Genomic DNA, 24,207 nt, shown 5'->3' with positions numbered 1-24,207 from the left:
CCTTCGGGGCTACTGCTTTCCCAAAGAGACCTTCGAGCATGAGGCCTTTGGGCCTACTGTGCCCGCACAGAGACCTTCGGGACTACTGTTCCACCTCACAGACCTTCGGGTCTACTTCTCCACCATATAAACCTTCGGGCCTAATGTTCACCCATAGAGACCTTCGGATCCACTGTTCCACCACAGATACCTTCAGGCCTACTGTTCCACCAAACCAAAGAGATCTTCGGGCCTAAAGCATGATAGTCGTTATTGATACTAAAATCGACCTAAGAGATTACCGACCCCGAATGATTATCGCGCCACATCCGATACCGATGTTGACACTACACCGCAACACTAGCAACCGTCACCTACAAATCGACGAATAAACAAGATCTCGGTTGACTACAAATCAATGAATACAAAACATCCCAATTGCCAACGAACCGAACTACCCAGCAACGACAATCTTCCACGTTTCAATAAGTACAATAGGGAGAGACCTTTTGACCTACTGTCCACCACAAAGGCTTTCGAGCCTACTGTTCCTCCAGAGAGACCTTCGTATCTACTGTTCGCCGCAGAGACTTTCGGACTTACTGTCCCACGACAGAGACCTTCGGTAGTAGTTTGCATGATAGTCGTCATTGATACCAAAACTGACCGTAACCGATTTCCGACCCCGGCCGACTATCGCAGCACTGCCACAGAGACCTTCGGGCCTACTGTTCTACCACAGAGATCTTCGGGACTACTGTTCCCCCACAGAGACATTCAGTCCTAATTATCGATGAATCATCAACAACATCGACGAACCGATGTTCTCCTTCACTAACGATTACAAATGAACCGAACTGCTCATCAACTACCGAACATGGATAGAGCCACGATCTCATCATCAACGAAACGTATTTCTTACCAACTACGAATAATCAATAAACCAAACTTCTCATCAATCGATAAACCGGCGTTCTCATCATTACTGATAATCAAAGAACCGAATTGCTCACCGACTATGGATTATCAACGAACCGAGTTCTCATCCCTCGCCAACGAACCGAATTCTAAACATACACCGATCTTCACGGAACTGACGCACTCATCAACGAGCCGAATCTGGATTATCAAGCTACCGAAGAATCGAAGTACTTATTATCTACAAACCGAATTCCTTCTTCATCTTAGCGAAGACGCCAGCTGTCGATTATCTACAAATCGACGACATCCCGAATGCCTGTTCCCATTAGATCCTGATCATATTAAAGAGATTGTCATAGAATAAAACCGAATTAATATTTAACTCGAAAGAGGTAAACACGCATGTTCTTATTCCCAAAAGTTTAGTGGGTCCTTATGGAAACCCTAGAGGCGACTGAGCTTACGTCAGCCGATGAGAAAACCGCGTTACAAATTAGCTACAAACAACTACGAACATCTTTTCTGTACAAAATCTAATCCTATTTTTTTTTTTTGGAGTGTTCTTTAGTCCTCTCATTTCGCATCACTAAACTTACCTGTAATGGACTCAACGAATCTCTGGATGGTTCTTCATTTCTTGGCCATATCTGATGTAGCGACATAATTGCCTCGTTACAAAATCGCAAACCCATAACCTCTTCATCTTCACGGCCATATCTGAAAAGGGAAAAGATTTATGATATTAGCATATATGTAGAAACCCATATTTTCTACATGAAAATACAATTGCTAGGTAATAAATCAATGTTGAGAATTTTCTAATGCTAGTACTTTTTCTATACCCAAATTTTGTGAACCTTGGATACAGCTCTGAAAGGATGTAAGAAAATCAAAATAAAATATACATAATTTATTTTTTGTACACATGGCATAAAGTAATTTATTGTATAACAATTTCATGGAGGAAAAAATTATGTTCATTTAATTGATTCTCCACAAAATGACCAAAGTAATAAATCGTTTGCTGATTTATTTATATATTAATATGTGATGGAAATTTAATTGCTATTAGACAAAATAAAAATTTAAGAATAAAACAAAAATATGCGACATCGAGTTCGGACACACCGAAGTTAGGTTGGGAAAATGGTTTATACACCCGGAAGGGCATCCACACGCCGTGTGCCACGTGACTTCGTCATAATCGGCGATAAACTGAACCTGTGTCCTGTGTAATATTCACCCCATAATCATTTCCCATGTAGCCTGAAATTAACCAAAATTTGCTTCTGGCTATTTCTAGACTGACTAGGGAAGTGTATGCATTGTTCAACGAAGGAAACAGAAATATATTTAGTTCGATTTCAGCAATGATACAGGCTCGATTAAAATCTTCACCAGTCAGTATACTGCAATCGTTTGAAGTTTGAGTTCTTATTTCATCATTCATGAATAAGAACCACATCTATGTTGTAGAACGTTAAGCCATAAAAATTATAAGCCGCTTTGATTGCGTCATCAAGAATAACCTGTCATCACAGATCTCGATGGCTTTCGCTGCAACACTCGGTTCAACTTTGGCGAATTTTGAGGTTACACAAACCTTCTCTCGCATCTTCTTTGATGTCTTCATCTTCGGTATCTCCGTCGTAAGAAAGCCTTCTCTTACACGGTCCTGGGTATTGACTAGATGCAAACGATCAATCTTCCAATCAGCGGTTGAAAGATCTGGGTTGAATTCTTTTAGTTTGTTTAATATAGTTTCAGGATTAGGAGGTTTGCAGGTATCCATGCATGTGCTCCAGGTCTAGCCTTCTTCTCGACTAACTCCAAAGCGGCTCCTTCCCAAACTTAACCAATTAATATCAAAATTGAAAACAAGCTATAGACCTTTGGTCCGCAAATGAGAATAACTGAAATCGGCCTTTATACCATGCAGCCTTGGCGTCCCGAATTTGTACGGGGAGAACTTGTCCAGCGCCTGTGAGTAGAGGCAAGAGATTGTATTCTCAATTTCCCCCATTTTAGACTTTGGAACCATACCATTCCACAGCTCTCTTCTTAATGACAATCATCACAAAAATGTCTTTTGCAACTGAGGCAAACGATCTTCGATCAACTCATCCGGCGATCGTTACCCTTTGCCAGCTTCAAGAGTTTCTTGCACCCATTTGTAGGAATTGCTTAGCCGACAACGTCGATACCATAGGGAAGATCCGACTAGTGAAACAGGTATTGCAGCCTGTCGAGCCGTCTGCAGATCCACTAATAGGGCCTAACTCTTGGTCATTGTCCAAATTGTTACCTTCAGTCGAAACACGTCCACCGAGTCCTGAAGTTGGTAGCCCATTGGATGGCATTGAATTTCGTTGCATGATCTACCATCACACTTGGAATTTTTAATAAGTACCTATTACGCTAAATTGAAGTAATCCGTTTTAGAAAACACGTCCGTTCAGTTCGAAAATGCATCGGTTTTTTTGCTGGGAAGGTTACCATTGAACATTCTCAATTCTTCTGTTGATTCAACCTGATTGTTCCAAAAACAGCACCTGTGAGTAGAATCAAGACATTGCATTCTCAATTTCCCCTATTTTAGACTTTGGAACCATACCATTCCACAGCTCTCTTCTTAATGACAACCATCACAAGACTGTCTTTCGCAACTGAGGCAAACGATCTTCGATCAACTCATCCGGCGATCGTTCCCCTTTGCCAGCTTCAAGACTTTCTTGCACCCATTTGCAGGAATTGCTTTGCTTAGCTGACCACGTCGATATTATAGGGAAGATCCGACTAGTGAAACAGGTATCGCAGCCTGTCGAGCCGTCTGCAGATCGACTAATAGGACCTAACTCTTGGTCGTTGTCCAAATTGTTACCTTCAGTCGAAACACATCCACCGAGTCCTGAAGTTTGTAGCCCAATGGATGGCATTGAATTTCGTTACATGATTTACCATCACACTTGGAATTTGTAATAAGTACCTATTACGCTAAATTGAAATAATCCGGTTTAGAAAACACGTCCGTTCAGTTCGTAAATGCATCGGTTTTTTTGCTGGGAAGGTTATCATTGAACCTTCTCAATTCTTCTGTTGATTCAACCTGATTGTTCCAAAAACAGCACCTGTGAGTAGAATCAAGACATTGCATTCTCAATTTCCCCTATTTTAGACTTTGGAACCATACCATTCCACAGCTCTCTTCTTAATGACAACCATCACAAGACTGTCTTTCGCAACTGAGGCAAACGATCTTCGATCAACTCATCCGGCGATCGTTCCCCTTTGCCAGCTTCAAGACTTTCTTGCACCCATTTGCAGGAATTGCTTTGCTTAGCTGACCACGTCGATATTATAGGGAAGATCCGACTAGTGAAACAGGTATCGCAGCCTGTCGAGCCGTCTGCAGATCGACTAATAGGACCTAACTCTTGGTCGTTGTCCAAATTGTTACCTTCAGTCGAAACACATCCACCGAGTCCTGAAGTTTGTAGCCCAATGGATGGCATTGAATTTCGTTACATGATTTACCATCACACTTGGAATTTGTAATAAGTACCTATTACGCTAAATTGAAATAATCCGGTTTAGAAAACACGTCCGTTCAGTTCGAAAATGCATCGGTTTTTTGCTGGGAAGGTTATCATTGAACCTTCTCAATTCTTCTGTTGATTCAACCTGATTGTTCCAAAAACAGCACCTGTGAGTAGAAGCAAGATATTGCATTCTCAATTTCCCCATTTTAGACTTTGGAACCATACCATTCCACAGCTCTCTTCTTAATGACAACCATCACAAAACTGTCTTTCGCAACTGAGGCAAACGATCTTCGATCAACTCATCCGGCGATCGTTCCCCTTTGCCAGCTTCAATACTTTCTTGCACCCATTTGCAGGAATTGCTTTGCTTAGCTGACCACGTCGATACTATAGGAAAGATCCGACTAGTGAAACAGGTATCGCAGCCTGTCGAGCCGTCTGCAGATCGACTAATAGGACCTAACTCTTGGTCGTTGTCCAAATTGTTACCTTCAGTCGAAACACATCCACCGAGTCCTGAAGTTTGTAGCCCAATGGATGGCATTGAATTTCGTTACATGATTTACCATCACACTTGGAATTTGTAATAAGTACCTATTACGCTAAATTGAAATAATCCGGTTTAGAAAACAAGTCCGTTCAGTTCGAAAATGCATCGGTTTTTTTGCTGGGAAGGTTACCATTGAACCTTCTCAATTCTTCTGTTGATTCAACCTGATTGTTCCAAAAACATTAGCAGACTCTGCTGAAGTCAACGTTTTCCAGGTCCGCCAGTAATCTAAAGCTATGTGCCCCTAAAATTCGCTTACGACTTACACAAAATGTAGGACACTCACACAAGAGGCGTTTAATTGATTACTGTACCTCCTCATCATGACAGCTTTTCACTAGGGGGAGAAAAGCCACCATGTATAAGGACCCACAATTTTAAGAAAGTCGGCCATGTACTTAGGAGTTGTGTTCGACTCCAGACTAAACTGGCAAGAGAATACGGTTGTTAGGCTATTAGAAGACTTGTAGGTACCTACGAATGTCACGTCTGGTGGACCATTACGAACCATCGGAATCAAATACAAAGACCTTCGATCCTACTGTTCTACCACAGAGACCTTCGGGCCTAGTGTTACTCACAGAAGTCTTCAGACCACCATAGAGACCTTCTGGTCTTCTGTTCCACGACAGAGGCCTTGGGGCCTACGGTTCACTCAGAGATCTTCAGGCCTACAGTTCCCCCATGGGAGCCACAATGGTTAGAATGCCCGTCTTGCATACACAAGGTTGTGGGTTCGATTCCTGCCACGACCGAACACCAAAAAATTTTTCAGCTGTGGATTATCCCACCTCAGTAATGCTGGTGACATTTCTGAGGGTTTCAAAGCTTCTCTAAGTGGTTTCACTGGAATGTGGAACGCCGTTAGGACTCGGCTATAAAAAGGAGGTCCCTTGTCATTGAGCTTAACATGGAATCGGGCAGCACTCAGTGATAAGAGAGAAGTTCACCACTGTGGTATCACAATGGACTGAATAGTCTAAGTGAGCCCACATAGACTTTTTGTCTAACTGATCCACCACGGAGACCTTTGGGTCAACTGTTGCATCACAGAGACCTTCGGGCCTAAAGTTCCTGCAATACAGAGACCTTGGATCCTACTGTTCCACCACAGTCGAGCCTAATTATCAACGAATCATCAAATACCGAACATCGACGAACCGAGATCCTCTATTGATTACACCAACGTTCTCATCACCAATGAACCGAATTTCTCTCCAACTGTGAATTATCAAGGAACCGTACTTCTCATCAATCGATAAAGCGACGTTCTCATCACTACTGATCATCAACGGACTGAATTTCTCACCAACGACGAATTATCAACAAATCGAATTCTCTTCGGTTTGTTGATCCATCCACCCAACATCCACCGATCATCACGAAACGCATGTCTTGTGGACCATTACGAACCAACGGAATCAAGTACAGAAATTCAACAGAACGAACATAACGGCCTTATTTATATGACTGGTGCAATGTGAACAACAGCCATCGCAAGTCTGGAGGTACTGACAGGAGCCTGCCCACTTGATCTGCATATCAGGAAAATAGCTAAGGTGATACTCATAAGACTCAAGAGCCTGGACACGCTCGGAAGAGCGGAATGCAGACACAGGGAACTCGTTGCTTCAGTTGGGCAATATATCAGGACAGACTTTATGACGACTCAGCATGTATATGAGGACACGTTGAAATCGATTAAAGGTTTGGATGGAGCATATATTTTGGAAACTTGAAAATTTGACAGATGGATCAAACAAGGTTGAAGGCACTGACAGTGGTATATACTGCGAAGAGCTGGGGATTAGAGGTTATATAATGGGTAGCTACGCCAATAAAGGCCTTGTATAATCAGAATATAATGTCAAAGGTAGTCAGCCGTTGTCGTAGAGACCTTAGAGCTCTCACTGAAAAGCAAAATATTACTCTGTGTTGGGTACCTGAACATTATGGAATAATGGATAATGAGAAGGCTGATGTGCTGGCTGAAGAAGGCGCACGAGGAACGAATATCATCGTTACAGATGTCTCCCCGCTATCTTTATATATTTTCAAGGTACTGGGTTCCTTTTTCTTTCAGGTTGTTACCGATGTACGGAGCTATAATTTGAAGGATATAATTGACTTCATCAAAGCTTCGGGATGGAAAACTTCGAAAGCTCACGTTGCTTGATGAAGGGGAGAGAAAACAACTAAGAGGAATCACAATGGACCAATATGGTCTAAGTGGGAACCAATCCCTTTTCTAAGGATTGGCCTCATCCTCTAGAACCCAACCTAACGTAACAGTCTTAAAGAGTTGTAGTTACCAGTTTCTCTTGAAAATATTCTTTGTGACTTCCACAAAAGCATTTTTTTTTTCTGTATAATCTTTTAGACTGATACCTGTTTACTTATGCCTGATATCAATCGTGCCTATTTTTTCCCTCTAGCACTTTGATATCTCTATGGAATTTATTTTTTTTCTTCCACTCTTGTTAATTTATTACTTACCGAAATGTCAATGTCAATTGAGCATAGACACGATATCCTTGAATGGCCTTTGGATCGACATAAACAATGCCACGCAATATCGACGGTGTTGTACCAGACAAAGTTATTTCACGTGATGGCAAATACAAGGTGAGCACGCAATTTGGTGAGGTTTTTTTGTAGACTCGCTGTGTACCGAATTCATCCTTGTTTGGTGTCCTGTGAAAAAAAAAGGAATTGGGTCATTTGGATAAGATTGAAACATTGAAAATAATACAAAAAAATATTTAAAAAATAATTTTAAAAATTATGGTGAGTTGGTTATACTGTAGCTAACCACAAACAATTGTGGGGGGATATATACTCTCAATTTCTAAAAGAGTTGTGAGTTTTCTATTGCCATACTTGAGTTTTACCTACGAGATCTGACCATAAAATAAAAATAAGCAAAACTGATCATTGCCTATTGTTCACAGAAATTGAATTAAGTCTTCATTTGTGAATATTTTATAGCATTTAATAGTTTCTTCATCAAAAGTTCTTGATTTCCATTCAATCAAGAACAATAAAAAAATTATGATTTATTTCCATTGCGCAAAATAATCAATGCTTAGAATGGCTTTCCTTAGTGACAACTCAATAAATAAACCTAGAGAAATCCATCATATAATCCATGAAAATCTGATAAAAATAAATGTTGTGATATTTCATTTCGCAATACATACTTCGTTATGAGTAAAGCTTTGTGGAGTATTCCAGGAATACCCAAAACAACCAAAGGATAATGAAGCTCTTAACTCGTCTACATTTATCCCCAAAACAAATTGTGGCGAAAATCAAACAGAGTGAAAGAATGCTAATGAGCTTCATGTCCCACAAAAAACAAGCTCAACTGAATCCTCAATCATTATGGTGGTGTCGACTTCCATTAGCATTTTTTTGTCATGTTGATTAATTCTTTTTGTGTTGTTAGTTTGTGCTGATGCTAGGAGAAACATTTCTAGGGAAAAATTTAATATGAAAAGACATGAAACGTTCACATGTCTGTTGCTTCCTTAGGCAATTTTGTTTGTTGGCTAAAGAAAAAAAAAATCGGATAAATTCTAGGAGGGTGGAAAATCTATTTATAGACAGGGATTAAAGTTAGATTTTTGGTTGCTCTGCACTTTAAAGATAAAATTTATTAGGAGAATACAGGAAACTGTTGTTAATAAACGAAGTGGATATCGGCTTCTTATACAACAAATTCTTCAATTTAGAAAATACGAGTGTTACTGTCAAATTTTGACAAAATTTTCCATAGAAATAAAATTTTGACAAAATTTTCTTTGAAATAAAATTTTGATAAACTTTTCGATAGAAATAAAATTTTGACAAACTTTTCCAACGAAATAAAATTTTGACAAAATTTTATATAGAAATAAAATTTTGACAAAATTTTATATAGAAATAAAATTTTGACAAAATTTTATATAGAAATAAAATTTTTACAAAATTTTCTATAAAAATAAAAATTTGACAAATTTTGGGTTGAGTGAATTACCCGAAGTTATTCTGATAATTGGTTGATAGTTTTGCTGCAAGTAGAGGATGCTGATGAGGATTGTGGTAATTCCGAAACAGCTGTACATCCAACCATCTTGCAGTCTATAGGGCTTTGCCCAAATAAATTTGACAAGCATACTTTTCCTCTGTTGGTTAAGCTACACTTGTAGTTTAGTCAATGCATGGCTTTAAGCTGAGATCAAAAAAAAAAACAACAATAACGATTGAAGAGAAGCCAACAATAACAAACAAAACGAAAAAAAAATTTTCTATAGAAAAAAAAGTTGACAAAATTTTCTATAGAAAAAAATTTTTGACAAAATTTAATATAGAAATAAAGTTTTGACAAAATTTTCTATAGAAATAAAATTTTGACAAAATTTTTTATAGAAATAAAGTTTTATTGTTGTTTTTGATCTCAGCTTAAAGCCATGCATTGACTAAACTACAAGTGTAGCTTAACCAACAGAGGAAAAGTATGCTTGTCAAATTTATTTGGGCAAAGCCCTATAGACTGCTAAATGGTTGAATGTACAGCTGTTTCGGAATTACCACATTCCTCATCAGCATCCTCTACTTGCAGCAAAACTCAACCAATTATCAGAATAAATTCGGGTAATTCACTGAACCCAAAGTGAACTACACTTGAACCTTCCTTGTTTAGGCAGTAGCCGACTATCAAACCCCCTTTTTCGGAAGGTTCAAGTGTAGTTCACTTTGGGTTCAGTGAATTACCCGAATTTATTCTGATAATTGGTTGATAGTTTTGCTGCAAGTAGAGGATGCTGATGAGGAATGTGGTAATTCCGAAACAGCTGTACATCCAACCATTTTGCAGTCTATAGGGCTTTGCCCAAATAAATTTGACAAGCATACTTTTCCTCTGTTGGTTAAGCTACACTTGTAGTTTAGTCAATATGGCTTTAAGCTGAGATCAAAAACAACAATAACGATTGAAGAGAAGCCAACAATAACAAACAGAAGTAAAGTTTTTACAAAATTTTCTATAGAAATAAAGTTTTGACAAAATTTTCTACAGAAATAAAATTTTGACAAATTTTTTTTGTAGAAATAAAGTTTTTACAAAATTTTCTATAGAAATAAAATTTAGACAAAATTTTCCATAGAAATAAAAATTTGACAAAATTTTCCATAGAAATACAATTTTGACAAAATTTTCCATAGAAATAAAATTTCGACAAAATTTTCTATAGAAATAAAATTTTGACAAAATTTACTATATAAATAAAATTTTTACAAAATTTTCTATTTAAATAAAATTTTGACAAAATTTTCTATCTAAATAAAATTTTGACAAAATTTTCTATAGAAATAAAATTTTGACAAAATTTTCTATAAAAATAAAATTTTGACAAAAGTTTTCCATGAAAATAAAATTTTAACAAAATTTTCTATAGAAATAAAGTTTTGACAAAATTTTTTATAGAAATGAAATTTTGACAAAATTTTCTATCTAAATAAAATTTTGACAAAATTTTCTATCTAAATAAAATGTTGACAAAATTTTCTACAGAAATAAAATTTTGACAAAATTTTCTATAGAAATAAAATTTTGACAAAATTTTCCATAGAAATAAAATTTTGACAAATTTTTCTATAGAAAAAAATTTTGACAAAATTTTCCATAGAAATAAAATTTTGACAAAATTTTCCATACAAATAAAATTTTGACAAATTTTTCTATAGAAATACAACTTTGATAAAATTTAATATAGAAATAATATTTTGACAAATTTTTCTATAGAAATAAAATTTTGACAAAATTTTCTATAGAAATAAAATTTTGACAAAATTTTCCATAAAAATAAAATTTTGACAAAATTTTCTATAGAAATAAAATTTTGACAAAATTTTCCATAGAAATAAAATTTTGACAAAATTTTCCATAGAAATAAATTTTTGACAAAATTTTCTATAGAAATAAATTTTTGACAAAAATTTCCATAGAAATAAAATTTTGACAAAATTTTACATAGAAATAAAATTTTGACAACATTTTCCATAGAAATAAAGTTTTGACAAAATTTTCTATAGAAATAAAATTTTGACAAAATTTTCTATAGAAAAAAAATTAACAAAATTTTCGATAGTAATAAAATTTTGACAGAATTTTCTATAGAAAAAAAAATTGGCAAAATCTTCCATAGAAATAAAGTTTCGACAAAATTTTCTATAGAAATAAAGTTTTGACAAAATTTTCTATAGAAATAAAATTTTGACAAAATTTTCTATGGAAATAAAATGTTGACAATATTTTCTATAGAAGTAAAATTTTGACAATAGAAATAAAATTTTGACAAAATTTTCTATAGAAATAAAATTTTGACAAAATTTTCCAAAGAAATAAAATTTTGACAAAATTTTCTATAGAAATATTTTTACAAAATTTTCCATAGAAATAAAATGTTGACAAAGTTTTCTACAGAAATAAAATTATGACAAAAATTTCTATAGAAATAAAATTTTGACAAAATTTTCTATAGAAATAAAATTTTGGCAAATTTTTCCATAGAAATAAAATTTCGACAAAATTTTCAAAAGAACTAACATTTTAACAAAAGCTTCTATAAAAATAAAATATTGACAAAATTTTCTATAGAAATAAAATTTTGAAAAAATTTTCTATAGAAATAAAATTTTGACAAAATTTTCTATAAAAATAAAATTTTGACAAAATTTCTATAGAAAAAAAAGTTGACAAAGTTTTCTATAAAAAAAAAAATGTTGATAAAATTTTCATATATATAAAAATTCTATCAAAATACAGTTTTGACAAATAGAAATAAAATTTTGACAAACTTTTCCATAGAAATAAAATTTTGTCAAATTTATATATAGAAATAAAATTTTGACAAAATTTTCTATAGAAATAAAATTTTGACAAAATTTCCTATAGAAATAAAATTTTGACAAAATTTGCTATAGAAATAAAGTTTTGACTAAATTTTCTATATAAATAAAATTTTGACAATTTTTTTTTTTGAAGAAATAAAGTTTTTACAAAATTTTATATAGAAATAAAATTTTGACAAAATTTGCCATAGAAATAAAATTTTGACAAAATTTTCTATAGAAATAAAGTTTTGACAAAATTTTCTATAGAAATAAAATTTTGACAATTTTTTTTTGTAGAAATAAAGTTTTTACAAAATTTTCTGTAGAAATAAAATTTAGACAAAATTTTCCATAGAAATAAAAATTTGACAAAATTTTCCATAGAAATAAAATTTTGACAAAATTTTCCATAGAAGTAAAATTTCGACAAAATTTTCTATAGAAATAAAATTTTGACAAAATTTACTATATAAATAAAATTTTGACAAAATTTTCTATCTAAATAAAGTTTTTACAAAATTTTCTGTAGAAATAAAATTTAGACAAAATTTTCCATAGAAATAAAAATTTGACAAAATTTTCCATAGAAATAAAATTTTGACAAAATTTTCCATAGAAGTAAAATTTCGACAAAATTTTCTATAGAAATAAAATTTTGACAAAATTTACTATATAAATAAAATTTTGACAACATATTCTATAGAAATAAAATGCTGACAAAATTTTCTATCTAAATAAAATTTTGACAAAATTTTCTATAGAAATAAAATTTTGACAAAATTTTTCCATAAAAATAAAATTTTAATAAAATTTTCTATAGCAATAAAGTTTTGACAAAAATTTTTATAGAAATGAAATTTTGACAAAATTTTCTATCTAAATAAAATTTTGACAAAATTTTCTATCTAAATAAAATGTTGACAAATTTTTCTTTAGAAAAAAAAATTTGACAAAATTTTCCATAGAAATAAAATTTTGACAAAATTTTCCATACAAATAAAATTTTGACAAATTTTTCTATAGAAATACAACTTTGATAAAATTTAATATAGAAATAATATTTTGACAAATTTTTCTATAGAAATAAAATTTTGACAAGATTTTCCATAGAAATAAAATTTTGACAAAATTTTCTATAGAAATAAAATTTTGACAAAATTTTCCATAGAAATAAAATTTTGACAAAATTTTCCATAGAAATAAAATTTTGACAAAATTTTCCATAGAAATAAAATTTTGACAACATTTTCCATAGAAATAAAATTTTGACAAAATTTTCTATAGAAATAAAATTTTGACAAAATTTTCTATAGAAAAAAAAACTAACAAAATTTTCGATAGTAATAAAATTTTGACAGAATTTTCTATAGAAAAAAAAATTGGCAAAATTTTCCATAGAAAAAGTTTCGACAAAATTTTCTATAGAAATAAAGTTTTGACAAAATTTTCCATAGAAATAAAATTTTGACAAAATTTTCTATGGAAATAAAATGTTGACAATATTTTCTATAGAAATAAAATTTTGACAATAGAAATAAAATTTTGAAAAAATTTTCCATAGAAATAAAATTTTGACAAAACTTTCCATAGAAATAAAATTTTGACAAAATTTTCTATAGAAATATTTTTACAAAATTTTCCATAGAAATAAAATGTTGACAAAGTTTTCTACAGAAATAAAATTATGACCAAAATTTCTATAGAAATAAATTTTTGACAAAATTTTCTATATAAATAAAGTGTTGACAAAATTTTCTATAGAAATAACATTTAGACAAAATTTTCCATAGAAATAAAAATTTGACAAAATTTTCGATAGAAATTAAATTTTGACAGAATTTTCCAAAGAAATAAAATTTCGACAAAATCTTCTATAGAAATAAAATTTTGACAAAATTTTCAATAGAAAAAAAATTTCTATAGAAAAAAAATTTACAAAATTTTCCATAGAAATAAAATTTTGACAAAATTTTCTATAGAAATAAAATTTTGACAAAATTTTCTATAGAAATAAAATTTTGACAAAATTTTCTATAGAAAAAAAATTTACAAAATTTTCCATAGAAATAAAATTTTGACAAAATTTTCCATAGAAATAAAATTTTGACAAATTTTTCTATAGAAATAAAACTTTGATAAAATTTTATATAAAATTAAATTTTGACAAAATTTTCTATAGACATAAAATTTCGACAAAATTTTTTATAGAAATAAAATTTTATAGAAATAAACATTTTACATAATTTTCTATAGAAATAAAATTTTCTACAAAAATAACATTTTAAAAAAAAAGAAATAAAATTGTACAAAATAAGATTTTGTGTTTGTTAGTTTTTTGGTAAAATTTTCTTCAAATTTTCATTAGGTCACAAAACGTTTTCACCGATTACAGGATCCGCATCATATGGGTACCGGGGCATGCCGTAATAACAAGAAACGTAAAGGCAAATGAACTGGCGATAAGAGCTACGACACATAGGGAAATGAACTTAGAGGACGCAAAGCCCTTAGAGGCGACGAAGGCCGAGTTGGATGAATGGAGACACATAAAGCGATGTGGACCAATCCTATGGTCGGAAAGACGACAAAAATACTACGAGGAGACCCAGACAGGCAACAGCCTGAAGAACTACTCAAGGAGAGTAAGATGATAATCAGGAGGCTCGTGGGGAACGGCCTTGTGGACGGACGGACATTGTTCGATCGACTCAGAATTTCACCACGACCAAGAATATATACTTTATGGAAAGGGATTCAGTATTTCAATGATTTCTAATAGGATGAACGTTGCTCTTCTAGGAGGCTACCGAAGCGAAATCTAGAGGAGGATAGTCTTGCGGATGGAGCTAAGGGCGGACATCACTAGAACGACTCAAAATCTCACTATGATCAAAAATGTATGTAATTCAAAGGAACAGGGATTTCAATGATATATTATCATATGAACTTTGCTCTTCCAGGAAGCTCCAGAAGTCAAATTTGGGGGACAGTCTTGCGGATGGATGTAGGGACGGGCATCGCTAGATCGACTCAGAATTTCGTTACGACCAAGAATATATGGGGTCAATATTTTAATGATTTACAAGCAGATGAACTGCGCTCCTCCAGGAGGTTGTAGACTCAACATGTGGTGGAAGGTCTTGCGGATGGACGTACGGTTGGACATCGACTCAGGACTTCACCACAACCAAGAAAATATGTAATTTATGGGGAACGGGATCAATATTCCAATGATTTATAATAGGATTGACTTTACTCTTGCGGGAGGCTCCAGAAATTAAATCTGAGTGATGGTTTTGCGGACTTAGATACGAAAGGACATCGCTAGAAGGACTCAAAATTTCATTATGACCAAAAATATATGTAGTTTAAGGGGAAGGGGATCAATATTTCAATGATTTATAATCGGATGAAATTTTCTAGAAGTCAAATCTGGGAGACGGGATTACGGATGAACCGACGGACGGAAATCGACTCAAAATTTCATCACGACCTAGAATGTATTTTATGGGGAACGGCCTAGTATATGCTTTATGGGGAATGAGACCAATATTTTAATGATTTATAATCGGATGAACTTTACTCCTCCAGGAGTGAAATCTGGGAGACGGTCTTGCGGATGAATCTACTGGCGGACATCGCTAGATCTACTCAGATTTCTACCAATTCGACCAAAGACGTATGAACTTTATAGTGAATTGGATCAATATTTCGACAATTAATTAAATGATGGATGACCTCCCACCATATGGCGGAATATAAAAGGTCCCAATTTGTCATTAAATTTTTATGAGAGCATTTTGCCGGGAGACGTTTGTATGATGTGTGAATTGCTTTATGTTCATCCTCCTTTTTATTATAACCGCCACCATAGGGTGGGGGGTATATTAACTTTGTCATTCCGTTTGTAACACATCGAAATATTGCTCTTAGACCAAATAAAGTATATATATTCTGGGTCGTGGTGAAATTCTGAGTCGGTCTGAGCATGTCCGTTCGTCCGTCCGTCTGTTGAGATCACGCTAACTTCCGAACGAAATAAGCTATTGACTTGAAACTTGGCACAAGTAGTTGCTATTGATGTAGGTCGGATGGTACTGCAAATGGGCCATATCGGTACACTTTTACGTATAGCCCTCATATAAACGGACCCCCAAATTTGGCTTGCGAGGCCTCTAAGAGAAGCAAATTTCATCCGATCCGGCTGAAATTTCGTACATGGTGTTAGTCTATCGTCTCTAACAACCATGCAAAAATTGGCTCACATCGGTCCATAATTATATATAGCCCCCATATAAACCGATCCCCCGATTTGGCTTGCGGAGCCTCTAAGAGAAGCAAATTTCATCCGATCCGGCTGAAATTTGGTACATGATGTTAGTATATGGTATCTAATGACTATGCATATCGGTCCATAATTATATATAGTCCCCATATAAACCGATCACCAGATTTGACCTCCGGAGCTTCTTGGAAGACCAAAATTCATTTGATTCAGTTGAAATTTAGTACGTGATGTTAATATATGTCCTCAAATACCCATGCAAAAATTGGTCGATATCGGTCCATAATTATATATAGGCCCCATATAAACCGATCCCCAGATTTGACCCCCGGAGCACCTTGGAAGAGCAAAGTTCTTCCCATTCGGTTGAAATTTGGTACGTAATGTTAGTATATTGTATCCAATAACCATGCAGGAATTGGTTCCTATCAGTCCATAATTATATATAGCTCCCATATAAACCGATCGCCAGATTTGACCTCCGGTGCCTTTTGGAGAAGCAAAATTCATCCGATGTGGTTGAAATTTGGTACGTGGTGGTAGTATATGATAGTTAACAACCATGCCAAAAGTGGTCGATATCAGTCCATAATCATATATAGCCCCCATATAAACCGATCCCGAGATTTGGTTTTGGAGCCTCTTGGAGGAGCAAATTTCATCCGAGTGAGTTGAAATTTGGTACATTGTGCTAGTATATGGCCGTTAACAATCATGCCTAACAAGGTCCATATCGGTCCATAGTTATATATAGCCCTCAGATAAATCGATCCCCAATCACACAAAAATTGGTCCATATCAAGTGCATAATTCTATATAGCCATCATATAAGCGACCCCCGTATTTCAAATCTGGCTCTCTACGTACCGTAGAGAGCCATTGTGGACGACATTCTTTCGTTGAAGTTTCTACGCAAACCAATGTGGAGGGTACATTCGGCCTGGCCGAACTTACGGCCGTATATACTTGTTATATTTTATAAAATTTAAATAATTCTATTTTATAAAATATTCTAAAAATCTCCAAGCAATTTCAAGAGTTAGATAATGTGTGAAATATTTTGAAGATTATCCTGTTTAAAATGTTCCTCGAAATGGGACCTATTCAAAAAACTTATTTCATTATTCGCCCTTACATAGCTTTGCTATTATCTCTTTTTTTCAACATTTCTGTTGCCAACACATTCTCCCCCATGGAAGTCACTAGGTGCTGGATCATTAATCTCTTTCTGTTTTGCAAGCAACAGCAACAACTATTTAACACCATTATCCTGCTATTGCTTGCATCCACTACTATTACACTACTAATTGTCCCATAAGTACCAAAGTATCCTGAAATGCTAAGGGAGTTGTCCCATTCGAGGAATGGAAATGGAAGCCAGTTTACTGTGATTTATTATTCAACAACCACACAATGGTAAGCCAAACATAATTCTTTTAATGGATTTTATAACTGGGAATTGTTTTTTTTTCGCTTTTTCATTTCAGTTTTTTTTTGTTTCCAACCTTTGGTCCTGTGACAATAGGAGTGTTACAACAGTTGTATTAAAAATGATATCGTTATCTGTCGTTTTGTATGAGTATAGGTGAGTGTAGTCCTTTGTAACAATTGTAAAGTCTTTTTCAATGGATATAAACATTTTTTTTTTGTATTTCTTCCACACATAAGCTCAAAAAATTCGCAGAGCAAAAACGGAAAAACTGAAGTTTTGTTAGGTTGTTAATTTTTATTGGGATTTCTTTTGAAACAAGAATTTGTTAAAATTGCTAGCAATCTCGTTAAAACTTTTCCTACTCCAAATAAACAAGTTTAGAAAAAAATTTAATTTTTTTTTAAATTACAAAAACAAAAAAAAAACAATTATAAAGTTGAACATTGTGAAATTAATAAAAACAATTGTACTCTCTAGCCTTTTGGATAGTTTTATGGAGCTTATAAGTAAAATTGCAAATTGCTATCCCTGCAAAAGGTTGTTTGGCAATTTGGGGAATTAAGTTTATACCAATGCAGTAGTTTACTTCAATGTAAGGAAGAAAGAAGTGTAAAAAGTTTATATTGAGGACCTGTGGTTAGAGACCAGCATGAGTAAACCAGGAAATTTGACTAAACATTCATAAAGTGTCTTGAGGATATGGAATAGAAAAAAAGTTATTCCAATAAACATTTTTCGGAATTTTGAATGAATTTGGTATTTTTTTTTTTTTTGTTTTGGCAAAGACCAAGTCAAGCTAAATTTCGCTTTAGGTCGCATAATTTTGAATATACGATATTTCTGGATCTTAATGGAATTTTCGATTTACTTGAAGGTGAGCACGCATAACCACACATGGTTTCACAAAATTTTGACAAAATATTCTACAGGAATAACATTTTGACTAAATTTTCTATAGAAAACAAACTTTGAAAAAATTTTCTTTAGAAAAAAAGTTTGAGAAAAATGTCTTTAAAGAATACAACATTTTTTATAGACTAAATGTTGACAAAATTTTCTATACAAATAAAATTTTGTCCAAATTTTCTATCGAAAAAAAAAAATTGACAAAAATTTTCTATCGAAATAAAATTTTGACAAAATATTCTCTACGAATAAAAATTTTGAAAATTTTTATACCATCCCATCCCATTTATTATAACCATCTTATGGTGGAGGATGGGGTATATTAACTTTGTCATTCCGTTTGTAATCGAAATATTGCTCTAAGACCCCATAAAGTATGTATATTCTGGGTCGTGGTGAAATTCTGAGTCGATCTAAGCATTTCCGTCCGTCCGTCTGTTGAAATCACGCTAACTTCCGAACGAAACAAGCTATCGACTTGAAATTTGGCACAAGTAGTTGTTATTGATGTAGGTCGGATGGTATTGTACATGGGCTATATAAGTCCCCTTTTACGTATAGCCCCCATATAAACGGACTCCCAAATTTGGCTTGCGAATCCTCTAATGCGCTTTACAGACTATCAGTTATTCCGGGGTGTCGGATCGATACGACTTGTCGGCGATGATTAAATAATCGGTAAATGTGTTATCGATCCCATAAATATGCAGCAGTATCGATTATGCCTTCGGACTTAACTTATAATGTGCACAATATATGAGATATGTTCGACACGAGCACTGTCGTCCGGAATAACTGATAGTCTGCAAAGCGCATAAGAGAAACAAATTTTATTCGATCCGGCTGAAATTTGGTACATGGTGTTAGTATATGGTCTCTAACAACCATGCAAAAATTGGTCCACATCGGTCCATAACATATTTATATATAGCCCCCATATAAACCGACGCCCCGATTTGGCTTGCGGAGCCTCTAAAAGAATCAAATTTAATCCAATTCGGCTGAAATTTGTTACATGGTGTCAGCATATGATCTCTAACAACCATGAAAGAATTGGTCCACATCGGTCAATAATTATATATAGCCCCCATATAAACCGATCCCCCGATTTGGCTTGCGGAGCCTCTAAGACAAGCAAATTTCATCCGATTCGGCTGAAATTTAGTACATGATATAAGTATATGGTCTCTAATGACCATGCAAAAATTGGTCCACATCGGGCAATAATTATATATAGCCCGCATGTAAACCGATCACCAGATTTGACTTCCGGAGCCTATTGGAAGACCAAAATTCATCTGATTCAGTTGAAATTTGGTACGTGATGTTAATATATGGTCTCAAACACCCATGCAAAAATTGGTCGAAATGGGTCCATAATTATATACAGGCCCCATATAAACCGATGTCCAGATTTGACCTCCGGAGCCCCTTGGAAGAGCAAAATTCATCCAATTCGGTTGAAATTTGGTACGTGATGTTAGTATATGTTATCCAACAACCATGCAGGAATTGGTTCATATCAGTCCATAATTATATATAGCCCCCATATAAACCGATCCCAAGATTTGACCTCCGGTGCTTTTTGGAGAAGCGAAATTTATCCGATCTGTTTGAAATTTGGTACGTGGTTGTAGTATATTATATATAACAACCATGCCAAAAGTGGTCCATATCAGTCCATAATCATATATAGCCCCCATATAAACCGATCCCGAGATTTGGTTTTGAAACCTCTTAGAGGAGCAAATTTCATCCGAGTCAGTTGAAATTTGGTACATTGTGCTGGTATATGGCCGTTAACAACCATACCTAACGAGGTCCATATCGGTCTATAGTTATATATAGCCCTCAGATAAATCGATCCCCAATCACACAAAAATTGGGCCATATCAAGTTCATATGTTAATTCTATATAGCCCCCATATGAGCGACCCCCATACTCACAATTTAGACAACGATGTTAAGAAGTTTTAAGATACCACAACCCAAGTAATTCGATTGTGGGTGACAGTCTTTCGTAGAAGTTTCTACGCAATCCATGGTGGAGGGTACATAAGATTCGGCCTGGCTGAACTTACGGCCGTATACACTTGTTTCTATTGGAATAAAATTTGCACAAAAATTTCTATAGGATAAAATGTTGACAAAATTTTAACAACATTTTCTCTAGGAATAAAATTGTGACAAAATTTTCTATAGCATAAAATATTGACCACTTTTTCTTTAGGAATAAAATGTTTACAAAATTTTCTCTAGGACAGAAATTTTGTCAAAATTTTCTATCGAAATAAAATTTTGACAAAATTGTTTATCGAAATAAAATTTTGACAAAATTTTCGCTATTTAAGAATAAAATTTTGAAAAATTTTTCTATAGGAATAAAATTTACACAAAATTTTCTATAGGATAAAACGTGGACCAAATTTTGACAACATTTTCTCTAGGAATAAAATTATAGAAAACAAACTGTGACAAAATTTTCTAAAGAAATAAAACGATGACAAAATTTTCTAAAGAAATAACATTTTGACAAAATTTTCTAAAGAAATAAAATTTTGACAAAATTTTCTAAAGAAATAAAATTTTGACAAAATTTTCTAAAGAAATAAAACGATGACAAAATTTTCTAAAGAAATAAAATTTTGACAAAAATTTCTAAATAAATAAAATTTTGACAAAATTTTCTAAAGAAATAGGATTTTGACAAATTTTCTATAGCATAAAATGTTAACGAAATTTGCCGTAGGAATAAAATGTTGACAAATTTTTCTCTAGGACAAAATTTTTCACAAAATTTTCAACAGAAATAAAATTTGAGCAACATTTTTTACAGAAATAAAATTTTATTGTTGTTTTTGATCTCAGCTTAAAGCCATGCATTGACTAAACTACAAGTGTAACTTAACCAACAGAGAATTTTGACAAAATTTTCTATAGAAATATAATTTTGACAACATTTTCTCTAGGAATAAAATTTTGACAACATTTTCTCTAGGAATAAAATTTTGACAAAATTTTCTATAGAAAACAAACTTTAACAAAATTTTTTATAGAAATAAAATTTTGACAAAATTTTCTATACAAAAAGAATTTACAAAATTTTCTATAAAAATAAAATTTTGACAAAATTTTCTATTACATAGGTTATATAGGGAGCCACCGTGGTGCAATGGTTAGCATGCCCGCCTTGCATACACAAGGTCGTGGGTTCGATTCCTGCTACGACCGAACACCAAAAAGTTTTTCAGCGGTGGATTATCCCACCTCAGTAATGCTGGTGACATTTCTGAGGGTTTCGAAGCTTCTCTAAGTGGTTTCACTGCAATGTGGAACGCCGTTCGGACTCGGCTATAAAAAGGAGGTCCCTTGTCATTGAGCTTAACATGGAATCGGGCAGCACTCAGTGATAAGAGAGAAGTTCACCAATGTGGTATCACAATGGACTGAATAGTCTAAGTGAGCCTGATACATCGGGCTGCCACCTAACCTAACCTAACCTACATAGGTTATAGGTTAAAGTGGCAGCCCGATTTAGTTTCAGACAAAATTGTTTATCGAAATAATATTTTGACAAAATTTTCACTAAGAATAAAATTTTGAGAAATTTTTCTATAGGAATAAAATATACACAAAATTTTCTATAGGATAAAACGTTGACAAAATTTTGACAACATTTTGTCTAGGAATAAAATTATAGAAAACAAACTTTGACAAAATTTTCTAAAGAAATAAAATTTTGATAAAATTTTCTATAGCATAAAATGTTGAAGAAATTTGCTGTAGGAATAAAATGTTGACAAAATTTTCTATAGGACAAAAATTTTGACAAAATTTTCAATAGAAATAAAATTTTTACAAAACTTTCTATAGAAATAAAATTTTTACAAAACTTTCTATAGAAATAAAATTTGAGCAAAATTTTTTATAGAAAAAAAATTTTGACAAAATTTTTTATAGAAATAAAATTTTGACAAAATTTTCTAAGATTTTGACAAGATTTTCCCTAGGAAAAAAATTTTGAAAAAATTTTCTATAGAAAACCAATTTAACAAAATTTTTTATAGAAATAAAATTTTGACAAAATTTTCTATACAAAAAGAATTTACAAAATGTTCTATAAAAATAAAATTTTGACAAAATTTTCTATTAAATAGGTTATAGGTTAAAGTGGCAGCCCGATTTAATTTCAGGCTTACTTAAACTATTCAGTCCATTGTGATTTCTATAGCATAGAATGTTGACAGCTTTTTCTCTAGGAAAAAATATTGACAATTTTTTTAAGGGATCAAATTTTGAGAAAATTTTTTCTAGGAATAAAATTTTGTTAACATTTTTCATGGAAATAAAAATTTACAAAATTTTCTTTTCGACATAATTTTAATAACTTTTGCTGTAATTTTGCAAGGTACCTGCTAGGAGTCCCTAACAGGTCCCTTGGGCATTGAAAGTTGATCACCTCGAATGTATGAAATTTTGTTTAACTGCTGGGCGAATATCTCTAATAATCCACCAGACCTTAGAATTATTTTTTTTCCAAAATTTTAACAGAGTGGCATCAATATTTTGGACCTAGAAGGACCGTGTTAAAAAAAATTTAATTTGACCAATTTTTTCGAACAAAGACCGACATACTATTTGTCGTAACAATTAGTTTCCTAGACTTCTCCAAATATTGTTAATGGTTTCTTATACATAAAGACAAAGAAAATGTGCGATAGAGATGTTCCAGATTTGCTAATCTTTTTTGCGGATCATAATTTGCGGAGCCACAACACTGAAATGTTTTTGCCTAATCGAAATTGCCATTGGATTTGTGACTAATGACAGTTAAATGTACTTCAATATTTGTTATTGCAAAGTTTCCACATTATATTGACATCATCTGTCTTTGGCCATTTACAAAAATATTTTTTGTTTTCACTCTTAAAGTTTTCCGGTAGTCCGAAGAAGTTCTATAGCATTTGTTGACATTTTTTACTTATTGTTTTCTCAATATTCTGATTTAATATTCTGTTCATAATATTCGTGTTTTTCCACTCTATATTACTTGCGAAATGAAAAAGTTTTCCAATTTTCAATAAGTCAACTTCCATTTGCCACCAGCTATGTAGCGTTGATAGATTTTTTTTGTTGTAAGCAAAATGAAAGTAATGCACGAAACCGCAGTTTTCTTGTATCTCCATACAAATCAGAGACACATTCGTGATGGAAAATTCTATAGAATATAGAACACATTTCACTACCATCGAATTTATTACATTACAGATGTTTCAGACATGGAGCCATCGAATGAAACGGCTATGAATGCATAATCAATCAAAGGCAGTGGCACACAATTAACTCAATATGGATGAGATGGACCCAGTTTTCCGTTTTTGTGGTTGAAAGGTCAACAATGAAAACAGGGGAATATATAAACAAAATTTATTTATGCCAATCACGTTTGAGAGACACGAAATTCAGTTTGGTCGAATATGGAATTCAGAAAATATTTTTTTTTTTGTGAAATTTGAAAAACAAGTGCCCAAGTTAAATAAGTAATTTATTACTAATTAATTAGCCATTAGTAAATTTATTATTACAAAATAAAATATATTTTTAATAAATAAAAATATAATTTTATTAAGTAAAGCCAGCCAAAAATACTCTACCAAAATTTGGAGAAAATTTAAAAAAAAACTAAAAAAAAAACTTATTTTGCAAAATTGCATTT

At 32.9% G+C, this 24,207-nt stretch overlaps 1 protein-coding gene across 1 annotated transcript in view; it reads right to left on the bottom strand.

Annotated features, from left to right (window-relative positions):
* LOC142230801 (uncharacterized) overlaps nucleotides 1-24,207 on the bottom strand; it is a 125,973-nt gene that overhangs the window by 73,777 nt on the left and 27,989 nt on the right. The window contains exons 4-5 of the mRNA XM_075301426.1: nucleotides 7,489-7,686; nucleotides 1,497-1,617 (exon numbers count right to left, since the gene is read on the bottom strand). Of these exons, the coding sequence (XP_075157541.1) occupies nucleotides 1,497-1,617; nucleotides 7,489-7,686 (319 nt within the window). The remainder of the gene's footprint in view (nucleotides 1-1,496; nucleotides 1,618-7,488; nucleotides 7,687-24,207) is intronic.

Source organism: Haematobia irritans, chromosome 3, assembly GCF_050003625.1.
Source record: "Haematobia irritans isolate KBUSLIRL chromosome 3, ASM5000362v1, whole genome shotgun sequence".
Classification (NCBI taxonomy): Eukaryota; Metazoa; Arthropoda; class Insecta; order Diptera; family Muscidae; genus Haematobia; species Haematobia irritans.
The sequence above is the reverse complement of the archived record's forward strand: the minus strand, read 5'-3'. Positions and strand labels throughout refer to the sequence as shown.